Source organism: Pteropus alecto, unplaced genomic scaffold, assembly GCF_000325575.1.
Source record: "Pteropus alecto unplaced genomic scaffold, ASM32557v1 scaffold8, whole genome shotgun sequence".
Classification (NCBI taxonomy): Eukaryota; Metazoa; Chordata; class Mammalia; order Chiroptera; family Pteropodidae; genus Pteropus; species Pteropus alecto.
The window spans coordinates 16,285,406-16,301,178 of NW_006494609.1; the positions used below are offsets into that span (position 1 = coordinate 16,285,406).

Here is a 15,773-nt window from a genome sequence, read left to right on the forward strand (position 1 = left end):
CGCCAGGCGACACAGGCTAGGGGCTCCGGCAGCAGCGACTGGGGCCGGACCGCCGCGTGACCGGCCGCAGTCACGCTTTGCTTAATCACAATTAGCTTGTGCTCCAGGCTGGTCGCGTTCACCTTTCTCCCAGCCGGTGACCCCGGGGATTTCTTTTATGGTGGCTTTCTCTGAAATGCCAAAGCCACCTGATTATTCAGAACTGAGTGACTCTTTAACGCTTGCCGTGGGAACAGGAAGATTCTCGGGACCACTGTAAGTGTTTAAGAGTTACTGTCTTGACTTGGGGGCCCCGACATCGGTTTGACGTGTAGAACCAAATTTTCACGTCTGAAACAATACTATTAAGTCAAAAAAATTTTGAACTGTGAAAGTGAAATGTTCCTTAGGACACTAGTTTAATTCGTGTCTTAATAGAAGGTGTCCTGAACCTCTTTAAACCAGATATAATTATTTATTTATTCTGTGGGATTCACATAAAAGCAGACTTAATAGATAATGAAACTTTTTGAACTTCTTCATAACTATTCCATAAAACAACCTGTAAGTTGTTTACATTTCTTAATGTAATTTTAATTTTTTAAAATGTAAATGCGATAGTGGAGTATTTCGGAACTCATTGGAAATAAAGCAAGTACATTTGGAATAGATGTGACAGCATTACGAGACCCTAACTGTATTTTCTGGGTTTTTTGCTTGTTTGTTTGTTTTTTAATTTGAAGGCACAGAGCATGGAGAATGATGAACTTCCGCCAGCGGATGGGATGGATTGGAGTGGGATTGTATCTATTAGCAAGTGCAGCAGCATTTTACTATGTTTTTGAAATTAATGAGACTTACAACAGGCTGGCCTTGGAACACATTCAGCAGCACCCAGAGGAGCCCCTTGAAGGAACCACATGGACGCACTCCTTGAAAGCTCGGTTACTCTCCCTGCCGTTTTGGTTTTGGACAGTTATTTTTCTGATACCTTACTTACAGATGTTTTTGTTCCTTTACTCTTGTACAAGAGCTGACCCTAAAACGGTGGGCTACTGTATTATCCCCATATGCTTGGCAGTTATTTGCAATCGCCACCAGGCATTTGTCAAGGCTTCTAATCAGATCAGCAGACTGCAACTGATTGACACATAAAATCAGTCACCGTTTTTTCCATGTGATTACAAAACTGCCACTACTATATGGAGCCTGATCACAAGACTGCAGTTTCTTCACAGATCTCAGGAAGTTGTGGTGGGGCAGAGGCTTTTAAAAAATGTGATTAGGGGGCTATCTTTATCTGAAGAATAATGTATTTTTAGGTAAAGCCTGAGATACAGTACTACAAAATCATGTTGATGACTTCAGACTCTGGAAGTAAAATCATGTCTGTTATTTGCATTCTTTAGAAACTTGAATAAGTACCTGAACTCATATTTTTATTCTACTGTGCAACATAGTGATGATTCAGAAATTTTTCCTTTGGGAAAAAAAATGAATATGAACATTTCCATTGTGTTTAATGTAAAAAAGGTCCAAACATGGTCATAAAATTTAAATTTTATACAATTACTTGGCTTGCTTTAAAATTCTTCAAACTAAAACACCAGTTCATTCTGTTGTAAGCCAACTACTTATGTTTGTTTGCTATCAGTTTGTGAGAAATTGGATAAAGTTATTGAGGTGATGGCTGTCTTGATAAGCAGAATTTGTTCCTCCTTTCGATAATGCTACTGGCATCATTAACTAGCAGTATTAATGCTCTTGGTTTTAAAGAATCCTTGGGAAGAGAATGAATGAACATTGAGAACTCTAACTTACACATAGAAGACAGAAACAAGATGTTCAATGAAAATATTTCGTGCAGTCCCTGTCATGTGAGACAGCGCTCTGAAAGATGTTCTCAAGTCCAAGTCTCTGATTTTCTTTTCTAGCCTAGGGGCTGGTCTTCAGGCGATCGGTTAGTTGCACGAAGACATGACTCTTGTACTTCCCTTTGCATTCGTAATTACTACCTCATGTCTGGTACCAATATAAACAACTAAAAAATGGAAGTATTAGATTTTAGGATTTTTTTTTTTCTGGGCAAATCAAGATATATTTTTATATAGTTATGTCACTAATACCAGGGAAATGTTTTATACTGATAGATTTTAATAACATAACTTTCTTGGGTGCTGACTCTTGGCCCTGTTCTAGGAGATTTACATGAATTAACTCAATCCAACAACCCTGTGAGATAACAATTACCTAGATTTTACAGGTAAGGACACTGAGGTGGAGAAGTAACTTGCGAAAGGTCACACAGCTGGTAGGTGGCACAGATAAAATTATAACCAGGCAACAGATGCCTTCGTTCCTAACCATGTAGCAATATGCAGCATGACAGTCTCATGAGGCTGTCAGCGGCAGTGAGATGGTTTCGCCCAACGGTAGGCCGATGTGAGCGTGCTGAGTACATTGAAGGTAGGTCAGGCTTAGCTCTGAGGTTAGGTAGGTTAGGCATATTAAAGGCATTTTTGATTTAGGATTATTTTCAGCTTACGATGGGTTTGAGATGTAAGCCCATCGTAGGTCAAGGAGCGCTGTAGTGTGCATGCTGCGGGCACTCTTATTTACATTCTGCACAACAGTTCTACGAGGCAAGTATGTACGGGCAACAGTGCCATTTTATAGGAGAGGAAGGTGTGGAAACAGGAAGCACATAAGAATAACTTGCCCAGGGTCAGAGCAAGTAAGTGGAAGGAAGAGCCAAGACTGGAAGCCAGCATGTCTGGCTTCGGATCTCTAGCTCCATCATTCCATTGTACCGCTTCTCAAAAAAAGGATGATTGAGGAAAATCAATGAGCAGTTTCTTGTTTTATTTGGTTAACTCTCGGGCAGTGACAGTTTTGGAAATGTTTTAAGAAAATTATTTCAATTATTTTTTGTTTTATAAATGAAGTAATACAAGGTTTGTGAATTTGTCACTTGTCAAGTACTAATTCCTTTTTATTGAAGTAGACTTTATCTCTTATACTTAAAATTCTAGGATTTTGAGATTTGGTAAGTAAAGGCTGAGTCATTTCTATCTTTCAAGGTCACATTGCCTTGGTTGTTGAAATAGTAAACTAATTGCAGTAGGAGTAATGCCATATTTCTAAATGTAATCATTAAATTTCAGATTGCAGAGTTAATGTTTGGTTATTTAGGAATTATCCAAGTTGGATTATTACTGTTTTGTCTATGGCTATTTCATAGTTCAAAGCGCTCTTTAGGTAAAGAGGAAAAGGTGAAATTTATCTCCTAGCTCTATTAGACTAAGGAGCAGGTTGAAACTGATGGTTAGGAGACCTGTGTATTACAGCAGATCATTTGTTTTATATTCACATCAGAATGCAAAAAGCAGTGACCACAGGATTAAGTAGTGAGATAAATGGCAAATATAAGAAGTGCTTCAAAGATTTTAGGAAAGGGACAAGCATCCTATGATCCATAACTAGTCAATGATATTTGCTTCCAGATTTAAGAAAAATAGTTATATCCACAGCGGTTTAATGAGTCATTTATTTGCGATTATACCTGAAATGGAGTAATACCTATTGAATGTTTTTCATGGAAACGTGCCAGTAATTTTAGTTTTTAAACACTGCCAGGACGGGGAATAGATAACTGAATTGCAGGAACAAACATCTAATTCATGGAGCCTTAGTCATCACGTAAATTCACTGATTTTAAAGACATTATCAATTCTAAAGTAAAAATGAGATTCCCTAAGTTTAGAATTGAGTCTATTTCAAAACTCCTATAATTAACAAAAAGCTTTTCTTTGGGGAAGTAGAATCATTAGATAAAGTGCTCCCAAGAGAATCACTGCACCTATAAAATAATCAAACTGGTATGTTTGTTCACCGTGGGTAAAGTCCTTTATTAAGATTATCTAGTGTTGATTTCTTTCACAGTGGTTTAACATGCTCAAGCTCCAAAACACTCGCAGAAAAACTTACAATACCACATGACTCATTTTAGCATCAGGCATTTGCCATCACTGTAAATACAGCGTATCTGTAAAGTTTTATGTAATTCTGGGCCATGATTGAGGATCATGCATTAAGTATTTTCATTTTTGTCTAAGGCAGTGAGTGGGTCTGGAACTGTCGCTGTATGTTAAGATCACCCAAGGAAATAAAAAACGGCAGAACTCCTCACTTGAACAATGCCAGGGTCCCTTCTCAACCACTTACATCAACCTCTGGGGGCGCAGAGCAGGCCATCCTGTTTTCAGAGGTCTTCAAATGATTCCGTCAGGTTGAGAATCACTGGGCCATGGGGTTTTGTGCACCATAAAGGCTCAACTGTTACTCATGAGAGCTGTGTTTGTCTTTGGAACAACAGCATCAAATATTTTGCCATAAGTTCATTCCAGCTGTTAACTTGCCAATGAAGTATTTATATTTTCTTTATTTTTTCCTAGGTTTAAATAGACTTTATTGTTACAAGGGGACCCTACTGAGCAGGGCCTTCTAAACTGACGTAAGTGGTTCCAAGGTATCACCATGGAGAAATGAATAGGTCATGATTGTAGATGTCGCTAACCGAAGGCCATGATCCAGGCACAGCCAGCCAGGAATGCAGCAGACATGACCAGGACAGGCCTGGGGCGGTCAGTTTGCTAGGTCAGGGAGAGGACGGTTTCACTGTTGCTGCTTGAAACTCTCCAGGTGACAAGCCCAGCCCCATAGCAGGAGGTGAGCCCAATGGTGACATCCATGGTCCCGAGCTGCTCCTGCAGCAGCTTGGCATGGACCTGGGCACACAGCACCAGCAGGCCCAGCCCGGTCGTGTCAGGCGCCTCAGCAGTGGATGATGCCGAGCAGACTGCAACAGCTGCCAGCTGGAGGCCAGGTTTGGGAATGAGGTGTCAACATCTTCTGATTCCAGTTCCTCTCTCCCAGTTTTTCCTGAATACAGTTTTATCAGGTTTCTGCTCCCCACTCTACCAAAACTGCTCTTGTCAACAGGTCACTGTTCATTTATACATAGCAATCTACTGGTCAGGTCTCTGTCCTTGAGTCACTTAGCAGTTTCTGACACACTCCCTTCTCCTTGAGATACTTCCTTCAGTTGGCATTCGGATCCATACTGCCCAGTGGAATTTCGTGAAAATGGAGGTGTCCTCTGTGCTCTCCGAATCAGTAGCGACTGGCCACGTGAAATGAGCCTTGAGATGTGGCTAACATGATTGAGGAACTGAATTTAAAATTTCAGTAATGATTTAAATTTAAATAACCACACGTGGCTAGTAGCTACTACGTGTTAGCCCGGTTTCAGATACTGTCCTGGTTTTCCTCCTCCTCATCAGCTTCTGTCTTCTTTGCCGGTTCCTCCTCGGGGATCTGCCCGATTTCTAAATGTCAGCATGCTTCAGTTCTCTTACTCCCTTGGTCACCTCATCCAAGCTCATGGCTTTAATTGCTGAGACTTATCTCACTGCCTTGCATCTCTCCTGAGCTCCAGACTTGAATATCCAGCTGCCTACTTGATGTTTACCAAGGTGCCCAAAACCTAGCTGCTGATCTCTCTGCCCACCAAAATGGACTCAAGTCCCCTACAGGGCCACTACCAAACTGTTGAGAGGCCCTTTCAAACTGTTACTCCCCTCAAGGACCCTCCTCTAGCTTCTCTTCTCAGAATAAAAGCCAAAGTCCTTACCATGGCACACAGAGTCATAAATAAGTGGCCCTTGACCTTTACTTCATTTTCTGCTACTCTCTCAGTCTTTGACTCCACTCCAGCCACACTGGTTTTCTTGCTGATTCTAGAGCACACCAGAAAAACCTGTTTCAGAGCCTCTGTGTTCACCATACCTTTTGCCTGGATTATTGGCCCTGGCCTGGTCCAGTACCTTCTTCAGAACTTTGCTCAATTTTCAGCTTAGTGAGGCTGCCTCTGGCCATCTTATTGAAAATTCAGCATCCTCCTTCCCTGTTTTTTACACAGCACTTACCACACGACTTATCACATGACACGTTCCTATGTTTTGTCAGAATCTAAACTCCACGAGGGCAGGGATTTTATGTTTGTTCATTTTTGTATGCCCCCTGCTTAGAACAGTGCCTGGAACATAGTTAAGTGCTCATAAATTATTTATTGCATGAATGATTCTCTGTGCCACTGAACACCTCTCTCACTAGACTGCAAAACAATCTAGTTTCACTCTCCAGAGAGAATGAAGGTTAAAGTTAACATTTACTACTAAGTGCATAGCATAATCTGTCACATGTGCCAGATAAGTTTGCTTATTAAGTTTGGTTATAAGCATGTAGTGATATATTTTTTTTAAGGCCAAGATTTAAAGTGAGTCTCAATTTATTTTTGCAAACAGTTCTTGTGATGTTGTCTTGGGGTTTTTCTTACTGATGCAGAGAAAAACATACCACATTCACAAACAAGTAGTATATTTTAAGTGGTGGTTAGAGCCTTGAGAAATTCTAAAGTTACAGTCATGAAGATAATGGTTTTCTAAACCACCTAACATGTGCATAAAATGTCACGTCGATCTGTTAGAGCTATGGCGCACAATTTCCACTTTGATGTTCAAGGCAATACCTTGGCCTCATAAAGCACTCAAACTAGTAATGTGTTTCTATGTTACTTCTATCTCCAGCATAATTCTTGGCACCAGAGTAAACTTCCGTTTAAAACTGTACCAGTATATGAGCTGCTACTTGTTAAAAGATTTAAATAGAAGCTATTGTCTAGCATTCACTGTTTCCTGGGCCGTGTCTTTAGAGCAGTTCTGATCCCGATCCCAATCCCAAGCATTGGGATAGTCACAGCAACACTGAAATGTGTCTTCTACTTTGAGAGTAATTCACTGGTTAGAGGGCAAATCTTTTTTTTTTTTTTTCAGGCGAAGCAACCCTCAGTTGACCTCACAGATTATAAGGACCTGGTCAGTTTACAATCCCTTATTTTTTATGCCTACAGCACCTGGTTTTCTTCCTAGGTGGTCTCCTATCCAAGTACTAACCAGGCCCGACCCTGCTTAGCTTCCGAGATCAGCCGGGATTGGGCTTGTTCAGGGTGGCATGGCCGTAGACTTAGATGGCAATTTTTGCAAGGTTAAGGTTAGGCACGTCAGTTTCAGAAAACAACCTATCTTTTTTTATGGTACCCCACCTCATATTTAGCCCAGTTTTTCTAACTTCTTTACAAGTCACATTCTTTTCCCTATTCTAACAAAGTAGTATTCAAATGGAAAATGTGGATTTTTTTGTTTTGTTTTTTAAGTATAGATTGGTTCATTTCTGTCCTGAATTACACAATAATGTTTTAAACTGTTAATAGGGCTTATCTTCCCTTATTAAATTTAAAGCATGACTTTTTAAAAGTAAAAATTGAAAGTTTCACAATAACTTTCTGTATTTGCATATAAAATATATTACAATTTTTTTAAGTGCAAAGAGAGCAAAAAGTATACGACGAAAGATCTCCCTCTAACTCCCAACCCCTACTCCCTCTACCTATAAGCCATCTGACTAGCCTTTCAAAGATGTTATATGCATATCCAGCCAAGTCTCCAATAGTAGCATTCTAACTCTGTTTTGTATTTTGCTAGTTTTAACATTATACCCTAGAGATTGGTCCTTAAAAAATACATAGAGCTATACCTTGGTAATTTTAATGGTGCCACAAAACGTTCTAATATACTGATGTTTTCTTTTTATTTAACTAGGATCTTCTGCTGATGAACATTTAGGTTTAGTTTTTTGTTACTAATAATGCTGCAATAATTTTGTAAACAGATCTGTGCACATGTGTGCTATTACCTGTAGGATAAATTTCTGTAAGTGAAACTGCTGAGTCAAACAGTATATACATTTAACATTTTGACAGCATCGTCAACTTGACTTCTAAAGAGCTTATACCAATTTACACTTTCACCGTCAACATATTACAAACCCCACATCCTTCCCAGCTCAGTAGTGCATCAAAACTTTCGCTCTTTTAATTTGAAAAGTAAAGTAAAAAATGGTACTACATTATGGTTTAAATTTCTTTTTTTTTGAAGCAGCACATTTTTTCATTTAAAAACCATGTGTATTTCTTGTGATCTTGCTGTTCCTTTCCTTTGCCCATTTCTGTTGTCTTTCTAACTGGTGCACATGAGATCTGTAAAAGCAATTCTTAGTCATTTGTGCTGATGATACTAAATACTTTTCCCCCTCTTTGTCTTTTAACCTTATTTACAGAATGTTTGGAAACTTTATTATGTAATCACATTTACTAATCTTTCCTGTTATGGTTTCTGGCCTTAAAAAATCTTGCTTAGGAAAAGTTCTTCACTCTGAAATTATAAAAACTGTTATTCCTTTTTCTTTTAGTACTTGTTTTTGTACACTAAAAATTTTCAGTCTACTTGAAATTTATTACGTTCTAAGTAGTGAGAAAAGAACCCAACTTCATCAAGAAAATTTCTCATTTGTTAAAAGTGTTATTTTACAAATATTCATTTTCTGTAAGAATTTTACACTCTACTCTTACTATATACTTAGGTATCCCAAAAATAGTTATCGCAAAATGATTGTAGTGTAATTAATTGCTCAAATCATGTTAATTTTATTTGCAACTATCACTAACTGCATTTATGGTAATAGTTTGAACTTTGCCGTGCTCAACTACCAACCACAATCAGCTGACACAGGAATTTCTTGTAAACATTTTATCTCACATAATGACTGACAATTGAGTTTAAAAAAACCTAGGTTTTCAGGATCTCTTATATGTGAATCTTATTGCCATATAAGAAATGATATTCTATACTTGTACAGATTGTGATTCCACTGAGTAATAGGTATCTCTTTAATAAGCTAAACAGAAACTGGATAAAAGTACTGCATAATAAACCGAGGGCCACAGACATCTCTGATTCCCTCATTTAGCAGAAAACATAAACTTTATGTCCTTTAAAAGTACAGGCCTTCTCAATAAAAGTTAAAAAAAGTTCTGAGTAGCTGAAGTAATAATTCTAATATAGTACATTTCATATTATAAGGGGGAAGCACAGGGTGCTAGGTGACACAGAGACACACAGCACGAGGACCGAACATCTAGAAAGCCAGGAAAGGTCTACTGGAGGAAATGCCGAAACCGAAACCTAAATGAGGAGAAGAGCCAGACAGGCAGAGCAGGTCACTTGGCCCAGGATTTGAAAGGCAAGTTAGTTGCAGAAGCACAAATTCTCTGAGTGTGAACATCTCTAAACTAGGAGAAAAAAACTGATTTCTCTTTCATACTCCCCCCAACCACACACCCTTTTTTTTCCAAAGTAAATTTTTCTTCCTGGGTGATTTAAAAAAAGAAAAGTTCAAACTTCTGAACTATTATAGCCAAACAACCTTGGCCACAGAGTTCTATTAAAATAACTGTGACACAAAGTTACTTTTAGAAAAGGTATCTATCTTGCATTTGTCCATATATTTCATTTTAAACTCCATATGTTTGCTATTTTAAAAGATTATTTATACAAGTGTAGTGTCAAGTTTATTTTTAGGTAGGATTGTGGGGTTGACTTTCCGGCACGAAAGTAAAATTGGAGATGTTACAGAGAGTAACTGTGTTCCGCTTGCCTGTGGCTAATGTTTGTCCCCTTACAAGGCAGCAGATTAGATAGATAACCAGACATTTCTTCTATACTAGTCCTTCAAACTGATCTCTTTGTCACACATGTGGCTCACTTATGAAGACAGTATTAGAATTAAAATCAGTATTAAAGTTAAGGAAAAGATCAATCGAACCTATAATCCAGACCATAGAACACTGGACCAGAAGCACAAATATCTTGAAATTTCTTCTTTATAAACATAAAGAAAACACAATGTTCAAAAGCAAAGTTTCAAACAAGGAAACAATGTTCAAAAGCAAAGTTCATCTATTAAAGATACGAACTATTTTAACTAGTTTTTTAAAAGGATTGTGTGAAGATAAAAATTATAAATGAATAACCAAGTTTAAGTCCCAATATTAGAGACATCACAAACTGAACAAAATAATTTCTGACCATTTACATACATGGTCCCCAACTTAGGATGATTTGACTTTTTTTACATTATGATGGTGTGAAGGCAATACATACACTTTCAGTAGAAACCATACTTTGAACTTTGAATTTTGATCTTTTCTCAGGCCAGCAATATATGACATTACTTTCTTGTGATACTGAACAGTGGCAGCAAGATGATTTTGCCCAACTGTAGGCTAATATAAGCGTTCTGAGCACATGTAAGGCAGGCTAGGCTAAGCTATGATGCTTGATAGGTTAAGTATTTTAAATGATTTACATTTTTAATTTACAATGAACTTACTGGGATGTAAGCCCCATCATAAGTCAAGGAACATCTGTATAAAACTTTTTCTAGTTGGTACTGTTTTGATTACATACGAATATTTATGTTCCAAGTAAAGCAATACTTCTAAAGAAAAGGTATGTAAATTAATTTTCCTTACTAGTATATACTTTGTAGGCTATAGATTTCAGAATATGTAGCTGGGACAGTACTATAGCAATTTTTTTCTTCAACAATTTCTAGCCAGTTTTAGTAAAGAAAAAATTTGCATAATTTACTTTTCACCAGTCTGATCTGACATGTTCTAATGCTGTTAGAATCACCTGGATCAGTGACTGCCAGTGTGAATACTCTGCAGTATTTTCCACATGCTGTGCCCAATTTGATATTATTGCCACTATATGATGGACACCAGTCTTGGCCAACATGGCGTAGCACTCTGTTTCAGATTTCCTCAAGGCTAGGCAGTTGTTGGCAAGGATGACCAGATTCGCTTTGCCTTGTGAGATCATTTTCAGTCTGCTTGTACCCCAGCACATACTTTTCACTTCTCATAACAAGTTGAAGCCTAGAGTTGATGGACTCCAGTGACTTTTTCATCTTCTTGGCGACCACCATCTTCCTGCCTTAGGTGCAGGACAGCCCCCAACCAAGAGCAGCCACCAAGATGCTGGGGAGCAAGAAAGGCTATGGTGGTCTTTTAAAAGTTATGCATGTAACCCAGTTCTGCTAGTGGTTAGTGCTGTAACTCAAACACATACTCTAAAATTACTTGTCTCTCAAATAAATCAAAGGCTACAGGATGAGAGAAAATACTTAAGTTACAGTTAACATAGTTTATTTAAGACTTATATTGTGTGTGTGTGTGTGTGTGTGTACACACACACACACACACACATACATGTATGTATGTATATGTATATATATACACACAAAGCATACCCCATTTGGCTCTCCTAAGATACAAGTTAAATATATATTCACTGAGTGGTATCATCTCTCAATGTCTGTATATTGGATGTGAGTGTGGACTCAAGGTTTCCTTGGGTTTCTCTCCTTCAGTTATTTCTCTCTATTCCCAGTTTTGCTTATACAGAACTGCCATTATGTTTAATATCCAATATTCACCACTTGCTCACATCACTTCTTTGAAATGTTACTGCCCACAAACCATGTACTTTTTTTTTTTTGAGAATTGACTGGGACCACTAGCACCAATGGTTATTTTTAATGTGATAAGGAAGATGTTAATATCTTATAATGTTAAATTAGTAGCCTTTACAGTGTTGCCTCTTCTCAGTTTGTAGTATTCCCACTTCTAAAACCGTTAAAGTTTCCATCTGCAGTAAGACTATGGGACCCCCTATGTTTTCTTCTATGGAAGACTAAGTTCTATACTAGAAACTGTCACAGGTTGGGTTTCATAGCATTTCAGAAGGCAGGCACATAGAAAGGGTAGAAGTGCAAGCAGATATGGTGAGGAAAGGGGAGGGCCCTGGTGAGAAGTTGAGGAAAGAGATAGGAATTTGTGATTATCATCCCAGGACTCGGGAATGAGCTGCTGACTTAGTTTGTTTAAAGTGCTCAGGGAAAGCCAGATAAAACAGCTCCTGGCCTCACTCCACCCAAGAGAGTCCAAAAAAGACTGCTGGAGACGCATGTGGTAGTTGCCAGAACAATAGGAGAAGAAATATCCAATCGTGACTGGCTCTTATTATGTACCAAATCCTGTGCTAAATACATAAGGAATTAGAGACATAAAAATACTTAGATGCCACCCATGGCATACATGGAAGTGAAAGCTAAAAGATGCAGACATTGCACGAATGAATTCAATGGTTATTTTAAAAGTACAATAGTACACCTGAAACTTACTGGATTTCGTTAACCAATGTCACCAAAAAAATAATAATTAACTAAAAGTAGGATAAAAATTCAGTTGCCAACCTAAAGGATTTTATACATTATGAAGTGTTCTCTATTACTTCCATGGTCTGAAATTTCTCACTCAAGAAAACAGATTCATCCCTAAACATTTATTACATCTTTCTTGGTTGGAAACAAAATTTATTGTTTTTTTCTTTGACAAAACTGTCCCAGCAGTACAAAAACAAATGCTTTTCCAAATTAGAGCACAAGTCTTCCTTTAATGTCAGTGTGTGATAACTAGTAGTCTTTCAAATTTCATAAAAGTTATTATTAAGATGGTGGTTTTGGCCGTTTTGCAGATGGTCCATCTGAGTTAGTTCTGTTATCAATGTTATTTTCATCTTCTGCATCATCTTCATCATCACCTTTTAAAATAAATATTTGTTGTATGACAATATGTTCAATGGTTGAAAGAAATATAGTTAAAATGGTTGAGCTCATTTCACTTTAGGATGAATAAAACCATGCGTATTCCAGATTTTAAAGACGTACCATCAAAAAGATGTATCATCATAGCTTTCAGTAATTTTGGTGTCTAAAACCTTTCCTATCACTTTTTAAAAAGATATAATTCATAGAACCACAAAATTCACTCTTTTAAAGTATGCAGCTTTTGATTTTTAGATTCACAAAGTTCTATAATCATCACCACTATCTAATTCTAGAACACTTTCATCATCCCATACTCATTAGTAGTCACTCCCTAGTCCCCTCAGTCCTTGGCAACCATCTACTTTCTATCTCTATAGATTTTTCCATTCTGGACATTTCATATAAATGGAATCATATAATATATGGCCTTTTGCATCTGGCTTCTTTCCCTTAGCATGATTTCAAGGTTCATCCATGTTGTAGCATGTGTCAGCACTTCATTCCTTATCAATGCTGAACAACATTCCACTGTACGGACAGACCACGTTTTGTTTATCCACTCATCAGTGGATAGGCACCTGTGTTGTTTTCATTTTTTAGCTATTATGAATAATGCCGCTATGAACATTGGTGTATAAATTTTTGTGTGAACCTATGTTTCGAATTCTGTATGGAGAACTACGAGTGGAACTAGGAGTGTAATTGCTGGGTCAGATGGTAACTTTATGTTCAACTTTTTGCGGAATTGCCAAAATCTCTTCCAAAGAAGCTATGCCATTTTACGTTTTTCCAGCAATGGGGAGGGCTCAAATTTCTTCATATCTAGCCAACACTTGTTATTGCTCTTTTTGATTATAGCTATCCTAATGTCATGTAATGGGATCTCGCTGTGGTTTCGATTTGCATTTCCCTGATGGCCAATGATGTTGAACATCTTTTCATGTGCTTATTGGCCCTGCAGATCTTATTTGGGAAACTGTCTATTCAAATCCTTTGTACATTTTGGTAATTGCATTATTTACATTTTTAGTGTCGGATTCTATCACTTTTCTTTAGTACTTAGAATTTAAATTTTGTATGTTTGCTAAATAATTCATACAACATGAAATTCACCATTTTATATCTTATTACTTTTAACAAAGGTAATTCAAACCTAAGCTTTATGGGGATTTCATTAAGCAAATAATACAAAAACATGTCCCCTATTGAAATATATTACTGCCCCACCATTAGAACAGGTGGCAGTTATTTTTCCATTAAGTAACAGATTTAAAAAAAAAAAATGGCTCTAGCTATACTCTTTCTTGTCCTTATGCCAATGAAAACATTTTCAACAGATTAGAGCCAAGAAACAGGATTTCACTTTCAATTATGTGACAACGCCTCATGACCTTATTCATAGAAACAAGCTATTGTCTGAACAAAGTGAAATGTACTGAACTGGCTCCTTCACGTTATCTGAGACCATCAAGATGTTAACAAGATAGAAAGAAAAGTAAAATACAGTTTAAGCTCTTCTGCAGAAGAGTTAAGTCCTGACTCTAATATTTAGTTCTTAGGTTCCTCAGTTCAGGGCAGTCAAAATGTACCTATCTATTTTTGCATTCAAGACAAGATTTGAAAAAATACTAATGCAGTTATACTTCATATTTCTACTTTCAAACTGCATCTACAAAAACGGGATATGGGAAGTATTGCCCAGGTGTTAAGACTTGTTAAACTGCTATCTGTCCCAATCTTCAGAACCTGTTCCTATTCTGCGATAGATGGCAGTCATCCACACGTTTTTAATTTCACACCTGGTAAAACTCCTTTTCAACCTTCGACATCCAGCTCAAAAGTCATGCCCTCTCTGGAGCCCTCCTGGGTTCTCTCGGTTTGCAATAGTTACAGATGTCCCTGGGGTCATACTTCCACTCTTTTTAATAGGAGTGTTTGCCTGTCCAATCCCTCAGCAGTCTGAGTTCCACAAGGAGAGTAACTCACTCGCATTCTTCTCATTCTTTCTCCACAGCTCAGCCCCAGGGCCTGGCACAGAGTAGCAGGCGTTCAGCAAGTTTTTGTGATATAAATGAAAAGAGAGTCGTTAAAATGCCTCGGTAGAAGCAGCCCAGATAAATCGGCCCAGATTCTGCCCAGATGTGGCAGAAGGTACCAACAATTTCCCCCACCTCCCACCCCCAACCCCGAGGCCCTTTCTTTAAGTCTGCTACTCTGCACCGGCAGCCCGAACAGATTTCCCCCGCCTCCCCTGCCCCGCTTGCGCACCGTCTCAGAGCTCACCGTCCAGGTCCTCGTCTGGAGCCGCCGCCACTCTCCCCTGCGGTTCCCGCTGTACCAGAGAGTCAAAGAGCTCGACCACCAGCTCCCTCATCTGGGCCACGCCCGACAGCAGGCCCTGGAAAGGGTCGGCGTCGCCCGGCGCCTCACAGGGCACCCGCAGCTGCTGCAACTGCCCATCTGGCCCGACAAACTCCGCCAACAGCTCCATAGCAACAGCTGAACTTCCAGAAAGCGCTATAGGGAAGTAGCACCCGGAAGCGGAAACCAGCCAGCCGCGGCAGCGGGCGGGAGAAGGGAGAGAAGTGACTTCCGTTCGTTGGAAGTCGCTCCTCCCCCTCCCTTTGCTTCCTTTCTTTGGGATTGGTTCCAGGCACTCAGGACCCGCCTCCTCCGGCCACGCCTCTCGTGGCCGCTTTTCCCGCCTCCGCCGGCGCAGAGCTGCGGTGCTGGTGACAGTTGAGGATGGCGGGCGCTGAGGGCCCTGCTGGGCGGCAGTCGGAGCTGGAGCCCGTGGTGTCGCTGGTCGACGTGCTCGAGGAGGACGAGGAGCTGGAGAATGAGGCGTGCGCCGTACTGGGCGGTAGCGACTCGGAGAAGTGCTCCTACTCGCAGGTGGGCGCGGGGTGGGGCCCTCTCCTCCCCAGGGCTCCCGCGGATCCTTCTCTTCCCGACTAGACTTGTCCTGTTTCCACCTGCGGTGGCCCGCTTGCCTGTGGTGGTCTGAGGCCGCCGTTCGTCGTAGGCTTCCCCATCCCAGGCCCAGCTGCCCTTTTACCCTCGGCCTCTGGGTTACCCTTGGTAGCTTATGTCCGACAGTCCCCTCTCCCCCCTCGGTCTTCGGCTGCTCAGGATTCCCAGGCTTTGGCCTTGGAGCAGCTGCT

General features: G+C 39.6%; 3 protein-coding genes and 2 pseudogenes across 5 annotated transcripts in view; 2 read left to right on the forward strand and 3 right to left on the reverse strand.

The window, feature by feature from the left end:
• Positions 1–1,666, forward strand: part of TMEM251 (transmembrane protein 251) — a 1,910-nt gene extending 244 nt beyond the window's left edge. The window contains exons 1-2 of one of the 2 annotated variants that reach the window (XM_006925543.2): positions 7–255; positions 723–1,666. In XM_006925543.2, the coding sequence (XP_006925605.1) occupies positions 158–255; positions 723–1,134 (510 nt within the window). In that variant the 5' untranslated portion in view covers positions 7–157 and the 3' untranslated portion in view covers positions 1,135–1,666. Of the gene's footprint in view, positions 1–6; positions 256–722 lie in introns of those variants that run through there. The other variant, XM_025042098.1, reaches the window with a different exon arrangement.
• Positions 1,667–6,940: 5,274 nt separating this feature from the next.
• LOC112473781 lies at positions 6,941–7,062 on the reverse strand (annotated as a pseudogene).
• Positions 7,063–9,799: 2,737 nt separating this feature from the next.
• On the reverse strand, positions 9,800–12,187 carry LOC107196682 (annotated as a pseudogene).
• A 160-nt stretch (positions 12,188–12,347) lies between these two features.
• Positions 12,348–15,165, reverse strand: GON7 (GON7, KEOPS complex subunit). Its single transcript, XM_006925545.3, has 2 exons — positions 14,893–15,165; positions 12,348–12,602 (listed from the first exon to the last, which is right to left on the reverse strand). Exons 1-2 carry the CDS (start codon positions 15,098–15,100, stop codon positions 12,508–12,510), a joined length of 303 nt encoding a protein of 100 aa, XP_006925607.1. The 5' UTR covers positions 15,101–15,165; the 3' UTR covers positions 12,348–12,507.
• UBR7 (ubiquitin protein ligase E3 component n-recognin 7 (putative)) overlaps positions 15,141–15,773 on the forward strand; it is a 16,001-nt gene continuing 15,368 nt past the window's right edge. Inside the window, exon 1 of one of the 2 annotated variants that reach the window (XM_006925544.3) lies at positions 15,141–15,504. In XM_006925544.3, coding sequence (XP_006925606.1) covers positions 15,355–15,504 — 150 coding nt within the window. In that variant the 5' untranslated portion in view covers positions 15,141–15,354. The remainder of the gene's footprint in view (positions 15,505–15,773) is intronic. The other variant, XM_015599713.2, reaches the window with a different exon arrangement.

Bases quoted from the DNA above. Each gene is read 5' to 3' on its own strand.
- GON7 (XM_006925545.3), bottom strand. From the start codon at position 15,100: ATGGAGCTGTTGGCGGAGTTTGTCGGGCCAGATGGGCAGTTGCAGCAG. The intron at 12,603-14,892 runs GTGAGCTCTGAG...TTATTTTAAAAG, and splicing joins TCCAGACGAGGACCTGGACG to GTGATGATGAAGATGATGCA.